At 46.2% G+C, this 26,971-nt stretch overlaps 1 protein-coding gene across 1 annotated transcript in view; it reads left to right on the forward strand.

Moving 5' to 3' along the window:
- LOC137436117 (adhesion G protein-coupled receptor B3) overlaps positions 1–26,971 on the forward strand; it is a 999,412-nt gene that overhangs the window by 531,540 nt on the left and 440,901 nt on the right. Inside the window, exon 5 of the mRNA XM_078786591.1 lies at positions 9,418–9,516. Coding sequence (XP_078642717.1) covers positions 9,418–9,516 — 99 coding nt within the window. The remainder of the gene's footprint in view (positions 1–9,417; positions 9,517–26,971) is intronic.

The raw sequence follows: 26,971 nt of genomic DNA on the forward strand, positions 1-26,971 counted from the left end.
TCAATTTTCATCTGAAAAATAATAAATTTTAATCCGATTGATCCAAGTTTTGATTAAGATCGTCAATTTTAATCTGAATGAAATGGATAATTTCATGTCTCCATGGCAACTTCTTTTTTGAGAAGTGGTGGATTTTGCAAGTGTCGTGCGCTGTATGACTTCTTTCTTGTTTGTTTGCCTGTCTGTTTGTGAACAAGATATCTCAAAGAGTTGTAGATGGATTTGGACGAAATTTCGTGGAGAGGTTGGATATGTGACAAAGACAAAATTATTAGATTTTGGTGAAGATCTGGGTCCAGATGTGGATCTTGGAAAGATTTTCCATCTTGGAAAAAGTTTACACCTCTATATCTCCCAAACCACTCAATGAAAAAAGTTGAAACAAGGCTCATTGTCAAGTACTCCCGATGGGGAGTAAGATATGTCAATGATGATGTCATCGGTGCCTTCGTTATGACGTCATAATTCGACAATTATAACGCTTCATCTGATCAGTATGAATTTTTTTTCTCTGCAACTGTTGTCTGATGGACAGGAAATTTTCACCGTAGGAGCGCCTCCTCCTTGATAATATTTTCATGATAATTATGATGTAATAGGTCACATGGATAATTATGATGTAATAGGTCCATCTTGGAAAAACTGAAAAACGTTACACTTCTATATCTCCAAAACGGCTCCATGGAAAAAGTTGAAATGTGGCTCATTGTAAAGAGCTCTGCACGGGGAATAGGTGTTGTTAACGATGACATCATTGGTTTCGTAATTATGACATAATAATTTGACAGGCTTAGTCTTCGCTTAGTCTGATCAGTTTGAAATTTATTGAGCGTGATCTCTGTAACAATTATATTAGAGAATATAAATTTATGATGTAAGCGCACGTGGTCTGGCAGCCATATTGCATCAAAGAAAAAAAAACGTTTAAAAACAGAAGAGTTGGCACACCAAGTTGACTGCAGGGTAAGTATTCCATGAATACCATCTTGTTTATTAATTGGTTTATGGTTTGGTATTGCCAGTTTTTGCCCAAGTCATTCATGAACCTGCCTGATGTTCGACTGAAGGTGGCGTAGGAATGTGGAATTTATTGGTTTATGTTTTGGCATTCACCGTTTCCGCATTGTCTGTTTGCATCTGGTTGTGGAAGGCAGTTAGGGTTGGTTGTTGGTGCCTGCTGGCTGCGAACAAACATGCATTCTACCTTTTGTTGGAAATAGAGTGTAGGAGGCTCATAGGACCACATTGCATTTTCCATTGCTCCAAAGTCTAGTCATTGTGGTCCATGCACTACTTTTGTGGGATAACACATTTATTTTTGTAATCAGGGGTTTGTGTATGGCAGGTCTGCCAAGAAACTCGATTTTGTGCAACTCACGATGAGTTGTTTTGATAGCAATTGCGCAGGTTGGATGTGTATTCGGTTCTGCAGTAAATTTGCAGCTGTTGTCCTGGAATTTCTAGTCGCAATTATTGACAACACACGTCTGGCCCGATCATCCAGTTTACGTTTCGAATCACTGTGGACTTGCTTGAAGGTGTTTTTTTTCTTTTTCCATGCTGCCAATACTTTGGAGACTGTTCCTCTCAATACCTCAACAAGTTTTGAGATCTCCATTGCAGAACACCCAGCCCTCCATGCAGCAACAATTTATCCCCTATCAAAGTCATAAAGTCCCTCATTGTGGCAAATTCGATCTCTATAAATCCGTAGCAGAAAAAGGGCATTTATTGTATAAAATTTGCAATATTTGTTACAGGAATAAATATTATTGCATGGAATAATCCATCCACAAATACATCCTAAAACTCAGTAAGTGGAATTGTTTGAGTCTGGCATTTCCCTTATTTAGTCCAACTCCTATTTATTCCTGAGAGACTGTAATTAACAAGAGTGAATAATGCTGCAGAGGAAGGGATAAAAACTTGAATTTTAACCAGCATACAAGCTCACCGTAACCTGTTATTTCTCAAAAAGAAAAATACAATGGAATAAATAACATCTGCCAGCTATAGTGCAAGCAGATAGGACAGCTGGCTCAATGGCCCTTCAAAAAAGACAACACACTTTGATGCCATGCCTTTCATACAAATCATTTGAACATTCAGTTGAATATTATTCCATTTGGAAATCAAAAACAGACGAGACAACTCACAAGCCAGTATGCTCTCTCTGATGTATCTTGTTCGTTTTTCATACATGGGGTAATCCTCTGAAGGATGACTTGCACAGAAGTAGAAATGAGATTCATTTTCATGAATACATCATCATCCTGATCTAACAAACAGCAACGACTCCTTTGAATTACTTGATTTAATGAGTTACTGTGATTCCTATGAAGGATCAATTGTGTTTTTTTTGTATACAGTCAAGTTTCATGGAGGAGCTAGTACGAGTACACTGAATGGATCAGTACGCAACAGGAAAAAGGAACAGTAAGGAGAGGGAGAAATGGGAACAGCAGAGATGAAGGCCAAGATAGACGCAGACTTTGACAAAGAATGGGTGAAAGGAGGAAGGGAGGCAGGGCATGCATGGGGTGGATAAGATGGATACAGAAGGAAATTTGAAAGGAGGATGGATTGGGTGGGTTAACGAGGGAAACATGATCATGGTTTTGGAGTGGTGATGATCTGAGATGGTGGTGAATAGCTGTCTTGAAGACCTGGTGGGAAGAACAAGATTGAAAAGAATGTGGCATTTGGTTCCACAGATGGGGAAAAAGATGAATGAATGAGTGTTGATCCTCAATTTAGATAGTCTCACCAAAATGGGGTTGATGGTGGACCGTGTGCGGCCTGCAGAATACTGTGTGGGCGAAGGCGGTATATGTCAGAGAGACCACCGCTCTGTCTGTGATGAAGTGAAAGGCCCAATGACACAGCATCATCACAGGAGATTCCAGTCATCTTGAAACTGAGCAAGATGTGAGGCAGGGGAGCTAGTCCAGAGGGGAAAATGATACCCCATCAAACTGTGGACAAAAGCCTTGTAGGTGGATTGGATTTCAGGTTTGTCAAGAAAGGACTTTGTACAATGGAGGATGCTCAGTTGGCAGCTGGCTTAAGTGGCCAACTTTGAAGTGTGGGTTGCCCAAGAAAGATCATGGCTGATAGTGAGACCCAGGAGTTTGAATGACTGATCTTCTTCAAGAGGATTGTTAAGAAAGTGGATGGGAGGGTTTGCCAGACGATCCTTTTGGGAAGAGATAGCAAGAGTGTGAGATTTGTCTGTATTGAAAGACATATTCCAAGTGTTTGACCAGCTTGTGATTTTGGCAAGGTGTGATGAGAGGGATGAGGCTGCAGTCTGCCTGTCTGAATGATGAGGGATGTCACTACAGAGAGTTGGGTCATCAGCAAATATATAAAAGAGATTTTCCAACGCGGTTCATGGTTTTTCCAAATGCAGGTCAAATCTACAGCTGGTACTTCCACCTCAATCAAACTTAAGTTTTCCAAACTAGATCCATTGTGTTTTTATGCCTCCATCGGCAAAGTCGCTATAGGTATTATATTTTTGGGTTGTCTGTCCGGCTATCCATCCGTGCGTCTGTGATAGCTTTTCGTTACCACGATAACTTGTGAATCGGTGATGGGATTTTGGCCAAAGTTGGTCCAAGAATATATTATGGTGCAAAGATGAACTGAATTGAGTTTGGGGTCAAAAGGTCAGAGGTCAAGTTACAATCATTTTGTTACTGCTTTAGCTTAAAAACGACTGAAGGGATGCAAGTCAAACTTCGTAGAGGTATGTATAATGATGTAAAGATGAACTGATAAGATTTTGGGGTCAAGAGGTCAAAGGTCAGATGTCATGTTAAGTAAAAATTGTGTTACCAATTTTTTAACAAACTTGGTATATGTATATATGATGCAAAGATGAACTGATTGAATCATGGCATCAAGAGGTCAATGGTCATGCCAGGTAAAAGGTGATAATTTTAGAACAGCTGAAGGGATTTAAATCAAACTTCGCACAAGTATGTATCATGATGTAAACATGAACTAAGTTTTTGGGGTCAAAAGGTCAAAGATCAGAGGTCACGTTAAGTATAAATTGTTTTGTTACCGTGATAACTTTCGAATGGCTGAAGGGATCTATGTCAAACTTGGTACTGGTATATATAATGTTGTAATAATGTGTGTGGAGGCATATTGGTCATTGTGACGTCGAAGAGTGCCGTTCTCGTTCTGTTGAATTTCCATGCATGTGTGCTGTTTGGAGTTTTATCAAAATGTTTCTGTGATAAATCGTACCTTGTCGTCGATATTGTTGAATTTGTTTTTCGTGTAATGGCCTATTCCTCGGATAGTCGTGAGTTAAATCATCTCGGTTTTGAGGTTGTTTTTTTCATTTCTTGCCCCCCCCCCCCCCCCCCCAAACGCCCTGCCGCTCCCAAAAAAAGTTTTCCTTTATGCGTCTGCAAGGTTATCACCCTATTCACCCTCGCTTAAAAAATCATTCACTCCAAAATATGATCTCATTCTGCCGTCTACTTGATTTCCTGTTTTCTTTAGCTATCCCCTTTTTCAATATCTTCATGAAAGAAAACGAACCAAGTATGGCTTACATGAGTGCCGATGATTTATTGAAGACGAAAAATGATGCATGGATTGATGGTCACATGGTTTTGGAAACTGTTTTTCTCACTCATTCACTTGTAACTTTTTGATAATAATTGACCCACTCACTTTATTTAACTGTTGATAACTCACTTAAAATATATTATTTATTATTTATTATATATACTAGCGTGACTCGGCGCGCACCGCGCGCCTCACCACACGTCGTTTCAGAGGGGTAGGCATATTTGACCATTTCGGTGTCTTTTGGGTTTCATGGTGTTTTGGGTCTTCAGGGCCATTTGGGTATTTAGGGTCTTCATGGTCTTCATGGACAAAGACCTTTTATAAGGACACGGGTTGAATCCCTGCTTGAGAGATTTCCAAACCCCTCCCCGCCATCACGGCCGTCTCTCCAACTTACAATCCCACGAGATATGCGGAAAGGACGACCAAAAACCAATATAAACATCATTAAACATCATTCGTATATAAACATCATTAAAAGTAAATAATGACCTCGGCCAAAGTTTAAATGATGTGGGTTTAATCTCTACATGAGAGAATTCCACATAGCTATTTGGGCGGTGTATAAGCCAACATATCGCTGTCTCCATCGATCTTGCCGAGCCCATAACAGCTATCGGCTCAAAATCCTTTTAACTGTTGATTTGGTAGTTTTTACAATGAAGGAAACATTAACAATGTTGTTAAAAGTTTATTTTGTGATTAATTGGAGATATGTTGTTTGGAATGAAAAAAGAGATATCGAGTTCAAGTGAATCTGTGATGGTTTCTACTTTCTGAACGTGAATTTCACGGATCGCCATATGCAGATTCGCCACGGTCCCACGATCGATGTTTCTATACGTGAACATACCCGTTTGTTTGCGAACGGGTACGTTTTTCATGGAAGACCTTCACGAACTTGCTGTCCATGTCTGACGTGCGACTGAAGGTGCTACAGGAATGTGGAATTTTTTGGTTTCATGCTTTGGCATTCGCCGTATCTGCATTGCCTGTTTGGTTTAATCAAAACTTGGGAGATACCCCTGCTATGCACGGGTGGGAGGCCAGAAGCAAAGTGTGTGCACGCGCTCCCAAGGACTCCAAAGTGAGTCGTGCTTATTTGTATTTACTGTAATAATAATTCGGAACACAATTAATCTGCAGTGTGCATTTGGTTTCTTGTTTTACATAAAACATTAAAATTTGGCAATAAAAATGTGCAGTCATGGCCAAAAATATTGGCACCCTTGCAGTTTTTTCAAATAATGCACCATTTCTTACAGAAAATTGTTGAAATTAAAAAATCTTTTGGCATCCACATATATATATTTGTTTGGTTTGCAGTGGAACAAAACAAAGAAGACTGAAAGAATCACGAAATATTCGCTTATTCCACACAGGAATCCTAAAATGGCCCGGACAATATTATTGGCACCTTTTAGAAGTTGTTAGAAACAATTAGATTTTAAGCAGGTGATTCTCCTTTACTTTGGAATTGAACTCACCTGTGGTGAGTTGCAGGTGCCTGCAATATAAAAATCACTCATTCTACCAGTTTGAATTGAGAAAAGGAGCCATTCTGATGTTTTGTGTCACCGTGTGTACCACATTGAGCATGGAGAAAAGAAAGAAAACCAGAGAATTGTCTGAGGAGGTCAGACACAAGATTGTAGCCAAGTATGGACAATATCAAGGCTACCAGTACATCTCCAGAGACCTTGATGTTCCTGTGTCCACCGTACGCAATGTCAGTAGGTTTAAGGCCCATGGCATTGTAGCAAACCTCCCTGGACGTGGCTGCAAGAGAAATCTTGATCGAAGATTGCAGCAAAGGATTGTGCGAATGGTGGAGAAAGCACCTCGATCAACTGTCAAACAGATTCAAGCTGACCTTCAGACACAAGGTGCGACAAGTTTCAACTCGCACCATCCGTCGCCAACTCAATGAAAGGGAATTCTATGGTGGGTGACCCAAGAGGACCCCACTGCTGAGAAAGCCTGACTGGAGTTTTCCAAAACACACCTGAACAAGCCAAAATCCTTCTGGGAGAATGTCCTGTGTACAGATGAGACCAAATTTGAGCTTTTAAAAAAAGCATATCATCTCTATGTTTACAGAAAACAAAATGAAGCCTTCAAAGAAAATAACACCCAGTCAAACATGGAGGAGGTTCAGTGATGTTTTGGGGTTGCTGTGCTGCCTCTGGCACTGAGTGCCTTGAATATGTGCATGGCATCATGAAATCAGGACATTATCAAGGCATTTTGGAGCGCAATGTTCAACCCAGTGTCAGGAAGCTGGATCCCCGTCGAAGGTCATGGCTCTTGCAGCAGGACAATGACTCCCAGACACACTTCAAAAAGCACCCAGGAATGGTTCAAGACAAAACACTGGACTGTTCTGAAGTGGCTAGCAATGAGTCCAGATCTAAATCCCATTGAAAATCTGTGGGGAGATCTGAAAACAGCAGTTGGGAGAAGGCACCCTTCAAATCTGGGAGAACTGGAGCAGTTTTCACAAGAAGAGTGGGCCAAACTGCCAGTAGGGAGATGTAGGAAGCTCATTCATGGAAGCTAACCCTAACCCTAACTTGACTGTAGTTATTTTGTCCAAAGGCCGTGCTACCAAATATTAAGGCTAGAGTGTCAATAATTTTGTCAATGCCATTTCTTTTTATTTTCTGATTTAAAAGGATATATTAAGTTCTGAATCAAAAACAAAGGTTCTGTAATATTAACAGTGAAATATAGAATTGTGGAGACCAAATACTTGTCAATTTCAACTTATTTTGAGAGAAAAATTTTGAGTTATTTGAAAAAAGTGCAAGAGTGCAATATTTTTGCCATGACTGTATAAGTTGGCTATTTTTCGACTTCATTTGGAGTGACTGGAAAATAAAGGGGAAACTCTACTTCCTGTTTTACTTGATCTTTATCAGTCTTCATCAATAATCCATTTCATATTTATCCATTTCAAAATTATTGACACAAATATATATTTTTGTGATTACAGTAAGCTCTTGCATGAGCCTCGATCTTGTGCACAAAAAGAAAATATATAATTATTGCACCTCACCACTAAATCCTTGTTGGAGAACTTGCACCTCACATAAATAAATTTATTTTATAAATAAATTACTACTTCCTCTTCCGGTTCCTCGGGGCGAGGTTGTGTGTCGTCTCAGCTCCACATTCAGCAAAGGTGCTTTCTTCCCGATCGTTTTTGTCTAATTCTAGTTTATCTTCCCCATCCATAACCTTGATCTTTTTTTTACCCCCATTAATACAACTCTAAATCCACCTCTTTCAATCTCCGACCTCTTTCTTGAAATCCCTAGTAGTGTCCATTTGTTAACTCAACTGGACTACCGGCCAGTTGAGTTCATCACATACTGAACCCTCCGGCGTCCGTCGTCGTCGTCGTTGTCTGTCGTCTGTCGTCCGTTAACTTTTCGACGTTAACACTCCAGCGTCCACAAATATCAACCGATTCTGATCAAACTTGACATGCAGCATCCTTACCCCAAGGACCAGGTTGGTATTACATTTCAGCCCGATCCATTGAAAAATGGCGGACTTAGGCGACCATTTTGTTCTTGGTCATGAAAACGACGTTAACACTCTGGCGTCCACAAATATTAACAGATTTTGATCAAACTTAGAATGTTTAACCCTTACCACACAAGGTAGGTTGCTATTGCATTCCAATCCGATCAGTCACAAAATGGCCGCCATAGGCCGCCATATTGTTTTCAGCTAGGAAACGACGTTAAGACTTTAACGTCCACAAATATTGATGGATTTTGATCAAACTTTGTGTGTTAGACTCTTACCACACAAGGTAGGTTGCTATCTTAAGTCAAATGTAGTACAGACAACTGACCTACTTTAAAGTTGTCCAGTCAGTTCAGTTGAGTTCTGCTTCCCTGGAAGCTCTAGTTTTATACCTTGTACCCCCACCCCCAGCCCTCCCCCTTCCACAGATCTACCAACGTCCCTGTTCTCTACTGTTGTTGTGCTTGTATGCTTCCCTCTCTATCCCCCTCTTGTCTCCTGTTCCCTTATTATATGTTTTTGTGTTTAATATTGTTGCGGATTCGCTGAAAACTGTAACAATATGTTAGCTCTTACACGAGCCCCGACTCTGCATAAAAAAATAATAATTACTGATTAATAAAAATACTCTAAAATCGGCCTTACAAAGGAATATTGATGCAGGTGTAGTGCACCATATGCAGTGTATTAGAAAAGTTACATGTCCAAGATGGACAAAAAATCTGAGTACATACATTTATTTTTTAAAAAATGCACTTACCTGTTTTGTTACGAATTATACACACTTTTAGACAATAAATTAAATAAACCCTGGTGTATGGTTGTCAGCATTTAGATGACCCATTCCATCCTACCTGAGGCTGTAAATGTGGCTGTCGTGTCCGCAATTACGAATGTGCTTAAAATTCCAGGCTGCCTTTTGCAAAAGTAATCCTTTGGGGTTTGTATCGTAGCAATTTAGGTTCATACCCTCGCCAATCGAGTAGAAATGAGATTCTCTTGCTGAACTAATGGAGCAAATTGTCTCTATCCCAACCCTTGGTTTGTCATTTTATAATGTATGCACTAAAACCAGGTTTTCTTTTTTAGATGAAATGCTAAGTTTGTGAATCTTTCACAAAAATACGATGTGACTTCGTCAGTGAATCGGAGATATTTTAATGCAATGCAAGAAAATTTGTATTTTGTAACGTCTATCAGAACCATCGAGTACAATTACACAATGCAATTATTGGTTTAAGTGTTGTTTTGCTTCACATGTCGACCTTTGTTTGTGAATGTTTGCAGAGCCTCACGAAGCCTGTGCAGAAGAGAATTATTGGGTGGACTGGAGCAGAACACTGGCTGGGCAATCTACTGTAAGTCGTTGCCCAACTAATGCCACAGGTATATAACTTTCTCTGCGAGGGGAGAGCACCTCAAAACAAATGCATGAGAATAAATTTTAAAAAATGCATTCCGGTTCTGTGAAACCTTCCTTATGTGCATTCCCACGTGGTTGTATCTTACCTGTTTTGTGTACAAGTTAATAAGCTTTCAAAACAAGGTACTGGTACTCCAGCGAGAAATAACTTTCAATTTCAAAGGTACTTTTTTTCAAGATCAGGCCTCAATACTTGGTTGGGCAACCATGGACTTGGCCATTTTATTTACTCCATATTTATTCATGCATTGTATGAATCAGAAAGGACAGTAAGATATAAATTAGCAAAAAATACATCAGCAGCAGATACAATAAACAATGAACTACCTTTAGAGGCCATTTTTCCCCGTAGAGCAGGGCACCGTGGTCCCCTTTTTGAGACAATGTTTTATGGCCGGATGCCCTTCCTGCCGCCAACCCTGTTAGTCGCCTCTTGCGACACACAGGGAATTACCAGTGAACTGGTACTCAATTTGCCGACCTCGGAAGGATGACCGGCTGAGTCAACCCCCCTGGCGTTAATTCAGTGATCGACCGGGATTCAAACCCAGGATTGTATGATCCCAAGCCGGCACCCTAACCGCAAAGCCAACACAGATACAATAAAAAATAAGAACAACAAACAATAAGTTTAATGGTTTAAGTGTGTGTCGGTGGTTGAAACACCGCCTGAGTTTACCGAAGAATTTAAAAATGGTATGTGCTTGCTTGAGGCTCACCATTTAAAATGGATATAAAGCACGGACAAACAACCATAGTTGGCAGCTGTTTTAAAATGAGTTACTGATTGCAAAGTAAAAGGTTGTGGATTTGGGTATTTCAATCTAATGAATGAACCACCTTTAGAGGCCATTTTTCCCTGCAGAGCAGGGGTTGGCTCTTTTTCGGGCACCGTGGTCCTCTTTTTGAGCAATGTTTTATGGCCGGATGCCCTTCCTACCGCCAACCCTGTTAGTCGCCTCTTGCGACACTGAGGGAATTACCGGTGACCTGGTACTCAATTTGCCGACCTCGGAAGGATGACAGGCTGAGTCAACCCCCCTGGTGTTAATTCAGCGATCAACGAGGATTCGGACCCAGGATCCTAGGATCCCGAGCTGGCACCCGAAACGCTAAGCCAACACCAGGTTGGAAAGCAACATGCTAATATAATAATGCATGAAAAGATTAATAAATTTCTGAATAACAACCTACTCGTCGATGTCTTGATTCTCGATGTCGATGTCAGAGTTTCAGTTTGTGATGGAAGGGGGCCTATATGTCCCACCGGATACTTCTGGCAAGAAGAGACAGTTGCCAGAATCTAATGAAGTACAAAAATGAGTATAATAACAGGGTGTTAATTTGGCCATATTCTCCTTATGTCGTTATCCTGTATGCCATGACATCCTTGTCCGATAGTCGCCTACTGTCCCCTACAAGTCCCCTACTGTCCCTACTGTCCGACAGTCCCCTACAAGGACAGCCTTTGATGCTGGAGGGAAAATAAAGTAAAACTGGATCTATAAGCTAATACATACAGGTGGTGTGTTTGTGTGTGTGTGTGTGTGTGTGTGTGTGTGTGTGTGTTTTGGTTGTTTGTTATCTCCATATGCCGGTTTCAGAAGGTGGAACCGACTTCTAGGTCTCATAGTATCACCTTTGTATGTGTGTGTGTCTTCTATATATAAGCCAAGGATGGCTGTCCGTTTGTCCGTTCTCAGTTACGCTGATTGCCTGTGTGTGAGGTGCAATGTGATTGGCTCCTGGCAAGATTGAATAATGTATCGTATAGGCTTATTAAAAGCTGATATTCTGAGTCTGATTCCACATTTCACAATCAGAACTCATGGCCTAAATAATTATGTCGAATTCTAGAGTGAAAGCAAAACAAAATTCGGAAAATGCGATTTTTGAAATTATATAATGGGTATCGCGGACGTGAGGTAAAATACCGAGGCTCCAAAATTCAATTTTTTCACTCTTTTAAAGGTAATTATTACCTCCACCACCAAAGGTGGCTGGAGGTCCACCAAAGGTGGATGGATGTTATGTTTTCACCCCTGTCTGTCTGTCTGTTTGTCCTTTGTGAACAAAATATCTCAAAAAGTTGTCGGATGTGGACGAAACTTCGTGGAGAGGTTGGGTGTCTGACAAGGACGATTCGATTCGATTTTGGTGAAGATCTGAATATGGATTCGGATACGAGAATTATTTAATTATTTAAGTGATTCTTCACCATTGGGAGATAGGGCCAAAAACGATACATAGCAGGATATCTCAAAAGGTTATGGACGGATTTGGACGAAACTTGGTGGACAGGTTGTGTGTGAGACAAGGAAAAATCGATTCAATTTTGGTGAAGATCCGGATCCGGATCCAGCAAGTAGAATTTTTTAAGTGATTGTTCACCATTGAGTGATATGACCACCAGGTGGAGGTATGCTCTATTTTTCACCATCCCGGGCCATCGGCCACAATCGTTTAGGGTTTGAATTCTACTTTAGCATACGTTTTTAATGTTAATAATACATAGCTCTACAACATGGAATCACAGTTTGTTTATTGACAGTGCGTTAATGGATGACCTCGGCTGACAGGATGACAGGTACGCACACACTTCTCTAGGCTGTCTGGCATGGGTTTGAATCCCGACTTAGCTATAAACTATCATCCTGGTGTTTCACAGACTCGGAAAATCATCAATCGGTGTCGTCCCTCCGATGAACGTTAAACTGATCAGATGAACGTTAAACTGATCCGATGAACGTTAAACTGATTTGATGAACGCTAAACTGATCCGATGAACGCCAGACTGATCCGATGAACGTTAAACTGATCCGATGAACGTTAGTCTGATCCAATGAACGTTAAACTGATCCGACGAACATTAAACTGATCCGATGAACGTTAAACTGATCCGATGAACGTTAAGCTGATCCGATGTTTGTTAAACTGATCCGATGAACGTTAAACTGATCCGATGAACGTTAAACTGATCTGATGAACGTTAAACTGATCCGATGAACATTAAACTGATCCGATGAACGTTAAACTGATCCTATGAACGTTAAACTGATCCTATGAACGTTAAACTGATCCGATGAACGTTAAACTGATCCGATGAACGTTCAATAAATGTCCCATCTTCCAACATTATTTGGTGTATGTTAAAGGTGCACTCAAGCTTTTGAGGTGCACTCAAGCTTTTGGGTCTCACTATTTGCCATGGTCTTTCCTGGGAAAACCACATTTCAAATCTGGCCTCCAAAGCCAGTCGCCGACTGGGCATCCTCCGTCGTGCGAAGTCCTTCCTTGGCACACCTGAGCTCCTCACCACATACAAGGCTTTCATCCGCAGCTCTATGGAATACTGCTCTCCCCTCTGGTCTGGTGCTCCTGCCTCACACCTAGCTCGTCTTCATGCTGTTGAAACCAAAGCGTTCAGAATCATTGGAATCTCCCGCGATGAAGCTAACTCCAAGGGCCTTTCACTCACTCACCGCAGGCAGGTTGGTGGTCTTTCCGTCTTCTACCGACTCCTCTCTGGCCTTGCCCCCCCAGCTCTCTCTGGGCTCTGTCCCCCAAATATTCCTACAGGTCGCACAAGATCTGCCTGCAACCCTCTTATGGTTAAACTGCCAAAATCAAGACTTTCTGCTCACCTTCACTCCTTAATTCCTCTTTTCTCCCTCCTCTGGAACAAACTCCCTCACTCTCTTCAATCCCACTCCACCCTCCAGGTCTTTAAAACAGCTGTTCACCACCATCTCTTATCCTCCCCCATCCAAAACCTTGATCTTTTCTACCCCCGCTAATTTCGGTCCCCTTGTGTTTTATACCTCTCCCCCCCACACCCCCCTTCCCACGCCTCCTGCCCCCAAGCCCTCTCCCTCCCACACTTCTCCCTGCTCTCAAATGTTGTGGTTGTGTGCTTCCCCTTCTCTCCCCATCTTGTCTTCCGCTCCCTCTTTTTGTATATTTTGTTTGTCTGGTTGATTTGTTTGTGAAATAAATGTTATGTTAGCTCTTTCACGAGCCTCGATTCAGTATACAAAAAAAAAAAAAAAATCCCCACGGTGTCCTTCATGAAGAGTGGGTGAGCTATCACCGACACCCTGAACAAATTACAAATTCCTGCCCTAACTACTGTGAGGAAGCCAAATGGCAAACACCCAGTATAACCCTTTCTCTGGAAGTTACTTTGGCTGCACAAATGCTCTGTAACTAGTATGGTGCACCAGATATCAAATATAAGTAAGAGGGGGAGGGGGGTTGAGGGAGCAGGAGAGGAGTGGGGGAGGTGTGTGTGTGTGTGTATGTGTGTGTATATATGCAAGTTGCTGCTGTTGGCAGCTATCACCTCATGTGGGTGGGTTTCAGGAGTTGGAGCGGAGACCTGCCACATCTCAAAGTAGTGTGCGTGCACGCGTGTCTGGCTTTTTTGAAAATCTTTTACATGTTATATGCTTCGTTTATTCGTTGTTATGTCATAGTGAAGAAATTTGTAGAGCGAAATCAAACATTCAAATACGTTCAACACATTACTCAAATGGTGTTTTTTTTTTCTTTTGGTTTGTTTGATCAAAACAGCCACCATTTTGTGTTCATATCAACTTTGCGGTGTCTTCACATTCTTCAAATACAGTAATTGATCAAAATAGTCTTTAAATTTTTCAAATGCAATGAGATGTTTTCATATTTGTGTTGCATTTTATGTTGGCATCATTTTTCGCTCTTATCTCAATTATATTTCGCATAACCTCGGTATGTAATAAATCTGGCGATTTGTTTGGCCAAATAAATGCTTTGGAGAAGAGCATACTGTTTTTTGTTGTCTGCTCAATTTACGTAAATACTTCGGCCCATTATCCTGTGGATGTGTAAACCCTTCCCTGATAAACTAAATGCGATGCTTTTGCTTTTTGCAAAAATGCCATGCCATGCCATAAACATGACATTGAAGGAACTGCGCTCCAACGCGAGTCGAAAGAATTGACGCGACCAAAGACGGAATTCGTCCGAGTTGCTTTATTGAAACAAAACAGCTCAGGTATTCTGACAAGCCCGTTTATCGGGCAGCAATATATATACACATTTATGTCGGGAAGTTTGCCCGGCAAAAGCTATACCGGGCATGCCCGGGTGTCAAGGGCGAGCCTTGGAAAGGCGAGTCTGGACCTGCCCGGGCGTGTTTGGCTGCGGCCTGGCAAGTCGAGGCTGGGCATGCCCGGGCGCTCTGGGCGAGCCCTGGAAAGGCGATAGCGGGCATGCCCGGACGCTCTGGGCGAGCCCTGGAAAGGCGATAGCGGACATGCCCGGACGCTCTGGGCGAGCCCTGAAAAGGCGATAGCGGGCATGCCCGGACGCTCTGGGCGAGCCCTGGAAAGGCGAGAGCGGGCGTGCCCGGGAGGTTCGGGCGTGCCCGGGAACAGTGAGTCCGGGCATGCCCGGGAGAGGCGCGTCTGGCCGTGTTCTGGCCGGTGCAAGGCGATTGTGTGCATCCAGCGGTAACCGCTACACACGCCCCTCCAGAATCGACCTGCACCGGCAGGGTCAATTTAAGGGGGGTCCGGATGACCTGGCCGAAGCGACCCCTGGAGGGTCGTGGGGAGGGGTCCGACGTGGTGGTGGGTGGTCGAGCGGGGGGAACTGTGGAGGGGGGGCGGCCTCGCCGCGGAGGAAGGGCCAACCGTGGTGGTCGGTCGACGTCCATGTGCGCCGGTTTGAGGCGGTCCACAGAAATCCGGTCCGGCCGGCCGCCGAAGTCGACGATGAAAGACTTGTCGCCCCGTCGCAGGACCCGGAAGGGCCCATCGTACGGCGGCCGGAGTGGCCCCCGGTGCGCGTCATGACGCACAAAGACGTACTCCGCTGTGCGAAGCGCTGGGGGGACGTAGGACTGGGGGCCACCCTGGCGGGACGTCGGCACGGGGGCAAATCGTCGGGCGGCCTCCTGGAGGTCCGAGCGCTGGCGAGCGGCGGACCAGGGACTGGTAGCGTCGGGCACGAATTCGCCCGGGACGCGGAGCGGCTGGCCGTAGACGAGCTCGGCGGCGGACGCCTGGAGGTCTTCCTTGGGGGCCGTGCGAAGGCCCAAAAGGACCCACGGCAGCCGGTCAGCCCAACCGTCGTCCTGAAGGCCGGCCATGAGTGCGGCCTTCATGGAGCGGTGAAACCGCTCGCACAACCCGTTGGCTTGGGGGTGGTAGGCCGTGGTGCGGTGCAGCGTGACCCCCAACGAAAGGGCGACCGCGCCCCAAAGCTCAGACGTGAACTGTGGGCCGCGGTCGGACGAGATGTCCGCTGGTGCGCCGAAGCGCGCGACCCAGGTGGCGATGAACGCCTGCGCCACGTCAGCGGTGGTGGTGGAGGCGAGGGGCACAGCCTCCGGCCACCTGGTGGTCCTGTCCACCATGGTGAGCAGGTGGGTGAACCCCCGCGAGGGGGGCAGGGGACCCACCAGGTCCACGTGGACGTGGTCGAAACGCCGTTCAGGCTCGGCGAAAGGTGCCAGCGGGGCCTGGGTGTGGCGGTGGACCTTGACCCGCTGGCAGGCCGTGCAGGCATTGGCCCAGTCGCGGATGTTTCGTCGAAGGCCGTGCCAGACGAAACGCGCCGACACCAGCTTCTGAGAAGCTTTCCGGCCAGGGTGAGAAAGGCCGTGGATGGAGGCGTAGATGCGGCGCTGCCAGGAAACGGGCACGATGGGGCGAGGCTGGCCCTGGGAGACGTCGCAGAGCAGGACTGTGCCCGCGAAGGGAATGTCCGCCAGGCGGAGGCCCGTGTCCGCCGCACGGAGTGCCTGCACCGAGGCGTCGGTGGTCTGGTCGACCGCCATGAGCGCGAAGTCCACGCCGAGGTGGACCGCGTTCGCGCTGGCCCGAGAAAGACAGTCGGCCACGGCGTTGTCTTTGCCGGCGACGTGCCGGATGTCCGTGGTGAACTCCGACACGGCGGAGAGGTGGCGCTGCTGGCGGGCCGACCACGGCTCCGTGACCTTAGCCATTGCGTAGACCAACGGCTTGTGGTCGACGAAAGCCGTGAACGGGCGGCCCTCCAGGAGGTGTCGGAAATGGCGAACGGCCAGGAATAGCCCGAGCAGCTCGCGGTCGAACGTGCTGTAGTTTAACTCGTTCGGCCGGAGTTGCCGGCTGAAAAAAGCGAGTGGCTGCCAAACCCCGTCCACCCATTGCTCATGGACGGCGCCCACCGCGTAGTTGGAGGCGTCCGTAGTGAGGGCAATGGGCGCGTTGAGCACCGGGTGAGCCAGCAGCATTGCGTCGGCGAGGGCCCGTTTGGCGCTGGCGAAGGCCGCGTCCATGGCCGCCGACCAAACAATGTCATGCTTGGCCGGCTTGCCCCGGAGGGCCTCGTAAAGGGGCCGCATGAGCTGAGCAGCGCGGGGCACGAATCGGTGATAAAAATTCACCATGCCGAGGAACTCTTGGAGGGCCTTGATGGAACGGGGACGCGGGAACGTGGTGATGGCCTCGACCTTGGTCGGCAGCGGCACGGCCCCGGTCTTGGTGATGCGGTGGCCCAAAAAGTCAACGGTCGTCGCGCCGAAGTGGCATTTGACTGGGTTGACAATTAAGCCGTGCTCGCTGAGGCGACCGAACAGTGTTCGGAGGTGGAGGAGGTGCTCGGCACGGGACGTGCTGGCGACGAGGATATCGTCCAGATAGACGAAAAGAAACGGCAGGTCGCGCAGCACGCCGTCCATCAAGCGCTGGAACGCCTGGGCCGCGTTCTTGAGGCCAAACGGCATCCGCAAAAATTCGAACAGGCCGAACGGCGTGATGACGGCCGTCTTCGGGACGTCGGCCGCCCGGACAGGTACCTGGTGGTAGCCCCGTATCAGGTCAATTTTCGAAAAGATGACCCGTCCCGCCAAACGGGCGGAAAAGTCCTGAATATGCGGGATCGGGTACCTGTCGGGGGTGGTAGCGTCGTTGAGACGGCGGTAGTCGCCACACGGGCGCCATCCACCCCCCGGCTTTGGCACGATGTGCAGTTGCGAGGCCCACGCGCTATTGGAGCGCCGCACGATGCCGAGGTGCTCCAACGCGTCGAACTCGGCCTTCGCCACAGCGAGCTTGGCCGGGTCGAGGCGGCGGGCCCTGGCGTAGACCGGCGGGCCCGTAGTGGGTATGTGGTGCTCGATCCCGTGCCGCACCGCGATGGCCGAAAACGTCGGCCGCGTGAGGGCCGGGAATTCCGCGAGCAGGCGAGCGAACTCGTTTGCTGCCGGGAGGGCGCACGCCAGTTCGGTCCGCGCGGAGCTGCTCATCGTGCACGCCAGGGAGCTGAAGGTCTCGGCATTGACAAGGCGACGACGTTTGACGTCGACCAGCAGCCCGTGCGCGCAGAGGAAGTCGGCGCCCAGCAAAGCCATGGGGACGCAGGCGGTCACAAAAGTCCATTGAAAACGCTGGCTGCCGAAGCAGAGGGTGATGACGCGTGGGCCGAAAGTGCGTATGGCCGAGCCATTAGCAGCGACCAAAGAGGGGCCGCAAACGGCGTCCCGCCTGTCCTGCTTGGAGGCGGGTATGACGCTCAGTTGGGCGCCGGTGTCACACAGGAAACGCCGCCCAGACGCTTTGTCCCGAATAAACAGCAAGTTGCCCGAGTGGCCGGCGCTCATGGCTGGGAATGAACGCCGGCCCGGCCGTTTCCCGACCTGCCGAAAGTGCACGGGGGCCGGCACGTCCGAGCCTTGTGTCCGAACCTGGCGTGGTAATAACACCACGCACAGTCAGGTGGAGGCCCCGGCCGTCGTGTCGGAAGCGGGCGGTGCGGCGTGGCGGCCGCCAGTTGCACCGGCAGTTCGGCCTCCAACCGCGCAGGGCGTCGTGGGCGTCGCCTCAGACGGCGGCGGGCTCCAGGTAACCGCGCCGATGTGCTGGCCCGCCGAGGAGATCTTATCGGCTTCCCTGGCGAGGGCGCGGGAATCCGTGATCAACGTGCCAGCCAGGGCGAGGCGTACCGGGTGAGGCAGCTGGCGAAGGAACAGCTCGCGGAACAGAAAATCCGGAGAGTGCTCACCGAGCAACGAGAGCATATAGTCCATGCGCTCGGACGGGCGCGTGTCGCCGAGCTCGGGCAGAGCGAGCAGGCGCCGTACGCGTGCTGCCGGTGAGAGGGCGAAAGCGTCGAGGAGGAGTGTCTTCAGCGCGTCGTATTTGTCAGCAGCCGGCGGGTGCTCGAGGAGGCTCAAGGCGCGGGCCGCGGTGGCGGAACCGAGCGCCGCCACAACATGGTGGAAGCGGGTGTCGTCCGCGGTGATGCCTCGCAGGGCGAACTGAGAGTCCGCCTGAGCGAACCAAACAGCCGCGTGAGCCTCCCAGAAGGTAGGCAGTTTAAGCGTCACTGCCGTATCCATGTCGGTAGGTCACCAATGAAGGAACTGCGCTCCAACGCGAGTCGAAAGAATTGACGCGACCAAAGAAGGAATTCGTCCGAGTTGCTTTATTGAAACAAAACAGCTCAGGTATTCTGACAAGCCCGTTTATCGGACAGCAATATATATACACATTTATGTCGGGAAGTTTGCCCGGCAAAAGCTATACCGGGCATGCCCGGGTGTCAAGGGCGAGCCTTGGAAAGGCGAGTCTGGACCTGCCCGGGCGTGTTTGGCTGCGGCCTGGCAAGTCGAGGCTGGGCGTGCCCGGGCGCTCTGGGCGAGCCCTGGAAAGGCGATAGCGGGCATGCCCGGACGCTCTGGGCGAGCCCTGGAAAGGCGATAGCGGGCATGCCCGGACGCTCTGGGCGAGCCCTGAAAAGGCGATAGCGGGCATGCCCGGACGCTCTGGGCGAGCCCTGGAAAGGCGAGAAGCGGGCATGCCCGGGAAAGACGAGACCGGGCGTGCCCGGGAGGATCGGGCGTGCCCGGGAACAGTGATTCCGGGCATGCCCGGGAGAGGCGCGTCTGGCCGTGTTCTGGCCGGTGCAAGGCGATTGTGTGCATCCAGCGGTAACCGCTACAACATGCTTTTTTTTTTCCAATGCTTTGATAGTCTTATTTGCACTTTAAATTGTATTAATTCAACAACTTAAGAGTAAATTGAAACCATGATGCTACATTCTCCATCTTAAATTGTAGGTTTGACACAGTGATCTATCAAGCATTGCCAAAGGTTTACCAAGATGTAGGGTTCCCATGATGGGACATCGTAATTAGCCTCGCCTGAAAGGAGAGGCTACATTTGTGTGTGTGTGTGTGTGTGTGTGTGTGTGTGTGTGTGTGTGTGTGTGTGTGTGTGTGTGTGTGTGTGTGTGTGTGTCCTTGATTGCTATCGCCATATGCGAGTTTCAGAAGGTAGAAGGGAGTCCTCCCAGGTCTTGAAGTATCTACCTCTGTACTGGTAAGAGGTCACGATTCATGGACCAAGCTGTGAAGTTTTTTTGTTCCGAGGGCTCGTTTTAAGATTGTCACTGAGCCCCGGACAGCTTCTAACTTGAGTTTGTTTGTCACAATATTCCCAGGGATGGTTTCTAAGATCTCCGTAAGCTATGTAAGAGTTTAACCTTATTTTAAATAATAGACTCATGAAACTACAACGTCAAGTGTGGAGAATTGAATATCTAAATGGTAAATGTGCACAGAGGGATTCCATTCTTACTATAAAGAAATAGCATAACAGCATCAAAAATGCTCGTGCATCTTTATCATCATCCAATAGTATATGCTCATATCATAGAATCGTATCTGCTAAGGTTATCATTAGTTTATGCATCACCACCCATCATCATCGAATCTTGGTCTGCTCACATAATGTACTATTATGCATGTACAATAGGTTTTGCAGTATTGAACTCCAACAAATCAAACATTCAGAGTAAACTTATAACAAAAATTTTCAGGCAACTGAAGAAGTTGCATTAAGCACCCTTCCGAAGAAGCCCAAAAATAATGTTAAACAACTTAGCGCACATGATGCTGCCATTAATGGGCAATCTACAGAACTGTTCAACTCGAAAAACATGAATCATTGCATGGAAACCAAACGTGCATATCATACTGCAAGAAAGTATCTTGAAAATTCCTAATTATCTGCTGAGGCACAACATATTGAAGGTAAAATCAAGGTATCCAAAGTATCCAATCCAACTTGGTTTTAGTCCAATCCAATTTAGTCCAGTTTTAATCCGATCCAACAAAGTATCCAATCCAACTTGGTTTCTATGACTTAGAAACAATCCTTCATCCAAACCAAAATGATTTCAGGGAAGGTCGATCCACACTATCCAAAATTCTGTCCCTACGAAGAATTGTTGAGGAGATTAAATTCTCAAGGAGGAAAACTACAATGACATTCATTGACTTGCGAAAGGCTTTTGGTTCTAGTGACAGATATAAAATGTTCCAAATTCTAGGATTACATGGTATTCCGATTCAAATATTCAATGCCATCAAACTTTTAAACATGAATACCCAAGTGTCTGTTCTTACAGAGGATGGGTAGACCAAATTATTTGACCTGATTGAGGATGGGTTCCTTCAGGGTGACACCCTCACACCGTATTTATTCATTTTAGATGTATATTTTTAGGCCCTGTTGGACTTAGTCCAAAACGGGGAGTTTATGGATTGTGTCTCGTCCATCCGTCCGTGCTTCTGCAACCATATCTTGGAGAAGTATGGACTGATTTTGTTCATACTTGGCACAAAGACAGGATGGTATACATATGGTATACATATACATATACAGGATGGCACACATATGCACATGATTTATTTTCGACATCAGATCCAAGATGGCCGACTGGTGGCCATTTTGCTATTTAAATGAGTCCCCCAACCATTTCTTGAACATTCATGGTCTGATTTTGTTCAAACTTGGCACAAGCACATCACATGATGGCATATACGTGTACCTTGCTTTATTTTGCGATCTGATCAAAGATGGCCGACTGGTAGACTGGCGGCCAGTCTAGTTCTAAAAAACTCAATATTGACCATGTCCTCAACCATTTCTCAGACATGCATTTACCGATCTTACTCAAACTTGGCATACAGAAAATGAATGATGGGTTACATATGCACGTCATTTTTTTTCGAGATCAGATCCAAGGTGGCCGACTTCGAGATCAGATCCAAGGTGGCCATTTTGTTACTTAAACGTGTCCCCAACCATTTCTCGGACATACATGGACCGATCTTGTTCAAACTTCAAACAAATACAACACATGAGAGTATACATATGCAGAAGATTTTGTTTTGTAATTTGACCAAAGATGTCTGAATGACGACCTTTAACTCCGTACAGCAGAATTACTAAAACCACAGGGTCTATGACATTTTATGTATTTTTCTTCTTATTTTACACTTTTAGCTTGATTCATACAATGATAAAGCAATAATGAATGGATCGAGAACTAGTCAAAGGCACCATGCAAAGTTCATCGTTGATGACATTTCAGTTGTTTCCGATGGTCTAAAAGCTGCCCAAGATATCCTTATCCCCTTAGAAAAAGCTGCCAGTCAGGTACGCCATCACCTTAATGAAAAACATTATCTCAGAAAACACACTCTCAGTCAATATCCATCCGATCCAAGTCTGGTATGAACATCAAACCTGTAAGTGACTTTAAATACCTGGGTTCGTACATAATGCACACGGAGGAAAATACTTCCAGATCAGGAAAGGGATCGCCTGGACAGAACGTAAAAAAATTGGCAAACAAACTTGCCAGAGAAGTTAAAAGTAAACCTAGTTAGGGCTACCAACAACAAACAACAACAACATGCATTTTAAGGCCATTTTCCCTGCTAGAGCAGGGGTTAGCCTTGCGGTCCCCATGACAAGCTTCTCCATATTGCCCTATTTTCTGCATCTCTCCTTGTTAACCCCCTTGCCCGCATTTCTTCTTCCACCATCTTAGCCAAGTCTTTCTCGGTCTTCCCTGTCCTCTACTTCCTTCTACATTCATTTCCATCACTCTTCTCAACCAGTCACTTTCATCCTTCCTCAACACATGACCAAACCATCTCAACCTGTTCCTCTTCACAGAATCAATCACAGGCTTTATTCCCATCATCTTTCGCAATTCATCATTTGTCTTCCTCTCTCTCAACGATACTCCGCACATCCACCGAACCATTCGCATTTCCACCCTTTCCAGCCTTCGTTGCTGCTCTCCATTCATGACCCATGTCTCGCTCCCATAAATCACAACACTTCTCACACATGCAGCATACACCTTTCCCTTCAGCTTCAACGACACTCCCCTCCTCATCAGCACTCCACTCAGTTCCCGAAACTTCTTCCATGCACATCTCACTCCAGCAACCGTTGCCGTGTCTGATCCACCTTCTCCATTCAGCATGTCTCCGAGGTAGCAAAATGTTTTCACACCTTCCAGCTTCACGCTGTCTCCATGATCCAACTCAACATTTCCTCCATCTGCAGCTCCCTCTGTGCACACCTTGCATTTGAATGTAGCTGCCACACTGGTTAATGACCCTCTCAGACCACTATATTTTTGATGAACCCACTCAGCGCACATTGTACATTGAATGGAGTTCACTCCGACACCCTTCCTGCACACAGCACATGGCCACTTCCCAGTTCTTTCCACCTCACCACATGCTTTACCACTTGCCATCACCTTCGTCTTTCCTATATTCACATTCAGACCTTTTGTCTCCATACATTCCTTCCACTTGTTCATCTTTTCCTTCAGTCCATGCATACTTTCCGCAATCAACACCAGATCATCTGCATACAACAACTCCCACGGTAAACCCTCCTTTACATTCTGAGCCAGCACCTCCATCACAGCTACAAATAGTAGTTGACTTAGTACCGACCCCTAATGCACTCCCACCTTCACCTCAAACTCACCACTGTTCCCGTCCTTCGTCCTTACAGCTGTGCGCTCTTTTGTACATTGCCATCACTACTCTGATCAACCATTCCTCCACTCCTAACTTCCTCAATGCCCATGTCAATACTTCGCGTGGAACCCTATCGAATGCTTTCTCCAGATCAACAAACCCAAGAAACAACTTCTTCCTCTTCTCCATGTACTTCTGCAACTGCCTCACAATAAAGAGCGCGTCTGTCGTTCCTCTTCCTGGCATAAATCCAAACTGCATTTCGTCGATCTTCGCCTTTTTCCTTATCCTCATCTCCAACACCCTTTCCAATACCTTCATTCCATGCTCCAATAACGTTATCGCTCGGTACGAGCCACACTCCAGAGGGTCACCTTTCCCCTTGTATAGAGGGACGAGGGTACTCAGTTCCCAAGCCACTGGAATGCGGCCTTCTTTCACCACCAGATTACAGATCTCTGTCATTCTCTTCACACCCCAACTTCCTGCTGCCTTCAACATATCTCCCACAACTCCCGTCGGCCCTCCCGCTTTTCTACTCTTCATTGCTTTTATCGCTTCCTCAACTTCCTTCTCAGTTATCTTCTCTGCCGGTCCTAAAACTGGGTTACTCTCTATGTTGCCATCCCATTCATTCTCTGTATTCAACAGCATTTCCATATATCTTTTCCATCTTCCTTTAATTCCATCTGGGTCCACAACAATTTGTCCCACTTCATCCTTCAAGCAACTCACCCCCATCACATCACACCTCTCTTTCGCTATCTGCTTTGCAATCCTGAATACCGCTCTCTGACCCTCTTCCGAATCCAAGCGTTCTCCGAACATTTTCCTACATGCCTCCTGCGCCTTTGCTACCTCTTTCTTTGCAGCCTTCTTGGCTGCCTTATAACTTTCATGCTCTGCTTTTTCTGCTCCCGTACCCTTCGCCTTCTGCCACTCCTTGAACTTCTTCCTCTTCTCGTCAATCCTCTTTCCAACTTCATCATCGCACCACCATGTTTCCGAGTGCCTCGGTGGTCCTTTTGTCCATCCACATACCTCACCAATGGCTCCCAACAGACTATCTTTCATTGACATCCAACCACGTTCAAGCTCAACCACATCATCCTCTACCCGACTCAGCCTCTCTTTTAATGCCTCCCTTACTGTCACCTGTTTCAACCTCCACACCTTCATTCTCGGTTGGTACTTCACCCGCCGAGCTCTCCTCGCACCTTTCACCCTTTTGTCGCAGACAACCAAGTGGTGCTGTGAAACAGCCTCCTCCCCTGGGATCACCTTTGTGTCCCTGAGGTGCCCCCTCTCTCGTCTACGCACCATCAGGTAGTCAACGGTTGTCGTCGACCCACCTGACGTGTATGTAACAAACTTATTATCCCCTTTCTGGAACTGAGTGTTACAAATCAACAAATCAGCTCCATCAGCAAACTTCAAAATCCTTTCACCTTCTCCATTTCTCACACCATATCCTTAACCCCCATGAACTCCCTCAAAACCGTCCATACTCCCTCCCACATGTCCATTTAGGTCTCCTCCTACCACAACAACTTCCTCATTTTTCACGTTTTCCATCAGCTTCTCTATCGCACACCAGAACTTGTCCTTCTCTTCATCGCTCCGACCAACCTGCGGAGCATATCCCGAGATGACGTTCACCAAGAGCTTTCCAATCATCATTTTCACCATCATCAACCAATCACTCACTCTAGTCACACTCACCACACTGTCGACAAACTCCTCAGAAAACAGGACACCAACACCATTCACGCCTCCGGGCACCCTTGCCACACAAACTTGTATTTCTGTCCCTGCCTACCCTTCACCATTCTCACACCATCTCGACTCACACCATCTCACACCACTTCCCTTCCATCTCGACTCTTGCACACAACTTATGTCCACTCTTCCTCTGACCAATACTTCCACCACTTCTCCTGATCTCCCTGTCATTGTCCCTACATTCCATGTCCCAAACCTCAGAAACCGATCTCCACTTCGGGCTGTACCCTGCCCATATGTAGTTGTAATTGTCATGGTTCTCTTTTTGAGGCAATGTTTTTATGGCCGGATGCCCTTCCTGACGCCAACCCTCTTTGTCGCCTCTTACGACACGCAGGGATACGGTGTACCTATTCTAACCAGGGTACACACTGGGATAAAGCTTTGAATAAAACCAAACGGGTTTAATCCCGAACAAATAAATGGAGAATGAAATCAATAATAACTATATACAATAAAGTAAATAATAGTAAAATAATCAATAAAGTAAAGTAAAATAATCTTTACAATAAAGTAAATAAAGTAAAGTACAATAAAGTAAAATAATCCGATAAAAACTAAGGCGTCAAGTCACAAGCACAGACGGGGCGAGGGACACAAAATGGCGACTTATCTCTGCTCTTTCAGATGACACAAGCTTCCCAAGAGAAACCAGCACCCAAAGCATTTTGAACAAAACCTGGTGTCCATGTTGCATTCAGTGCCGTAAGCTTGCTTTGATAGAACTGATATTTTTAGTGACGCATTTTTGTGAGCTCAATGAACTCAATGAAAACGGAATTATGTACAAAAATAAACAGGTTTATTCCCACGGATGCCGATAATACAAAATAAAACACGCCGGTCTAATCCCTCTAACTGGAGCGCTCCTATTACAGACACACACACATACAGATGGGGAGGATATATGAAAAATAAACGTTGTGTGTTTTATCATGCACTTAGCCCTGATCGGTCGGTGCGTCGTCTGCAATCGCCCAGGCCTCCCGTTCCCGTGCGGGGAGAAGGCCGCAGTCCACTTGGTTCCACACGCCGCTCACCACCATCTCTTATCTTCCCCCACAGTTAGGGCTACCGTTGAAAGTATATTTATGGTTCTGAAACGTGGACCCTTAGTGCAAAAATGCAAAAACGTCTTGATGGAACCCACATTCAGGTGCATCAAAACACATCTGCAAGGTGCAAGTAATATATGACACATATATGACACATAATGTGATACCTCCACTGATCCTCCACTGATCTCCACCTCCACTGATCTCTGACACAACTAGCAAAGGAATTATTTAATTTGCAGGCCACTGATTTAGGACCAAGCAGCAGATGATTGCATCCCTCATCCATTGGAAGCACAAATCATTAACATTGAATCATGGTAGGAAGTTTTCCTACCATGACATTATTGTTAGAGACAGATATTCAGGCCAGCGAACTTCCTACCAGAAACATTTTTTTTGCTGATTCTTGTTTCTTGATTATTATTTTTGCTGATTTGCTGATTTTGGTTGTGACGTCTGTCTCAGCCACGGCCGCAAGATGATGATGATGATGATGATGATGATGATGATGATGATGATGAAAGGTGTGTTTGTGTGTGTGTGTGTGTGTGTGTGTGTGTGTGTGTGTGTGTGTGTGTGTGTGTGTGTGTGTGTGTGTGTGTGTGAGATAGTTTTAGATAAAACCATAAATTACCATTCATAAACTTGATCCCAAAAATGCACAAAAAACACTTAATTTGTTGCTAGGGTGCCACACACCAGTCCTGGTGATTATTATGTTCTTATTTTGTTTGTACCGTTTCCTTTGAAGCCAAA

The sequence above is a fragment of the Myxine glutinosa genome, chromosome 11, assembly GCF_964187855.1.
Source record: "Myxine glutinosa chromosome 11, kmMyxGlut1.1, whole genome shotgun sequence".
In the NCBI taxonomy this organism is placed as follows: Eukaryota; Metazoa; Chordata; class Myxini; order Myxiniformes; family Myxinidae; genus Myxine; species Myxine glutinosa.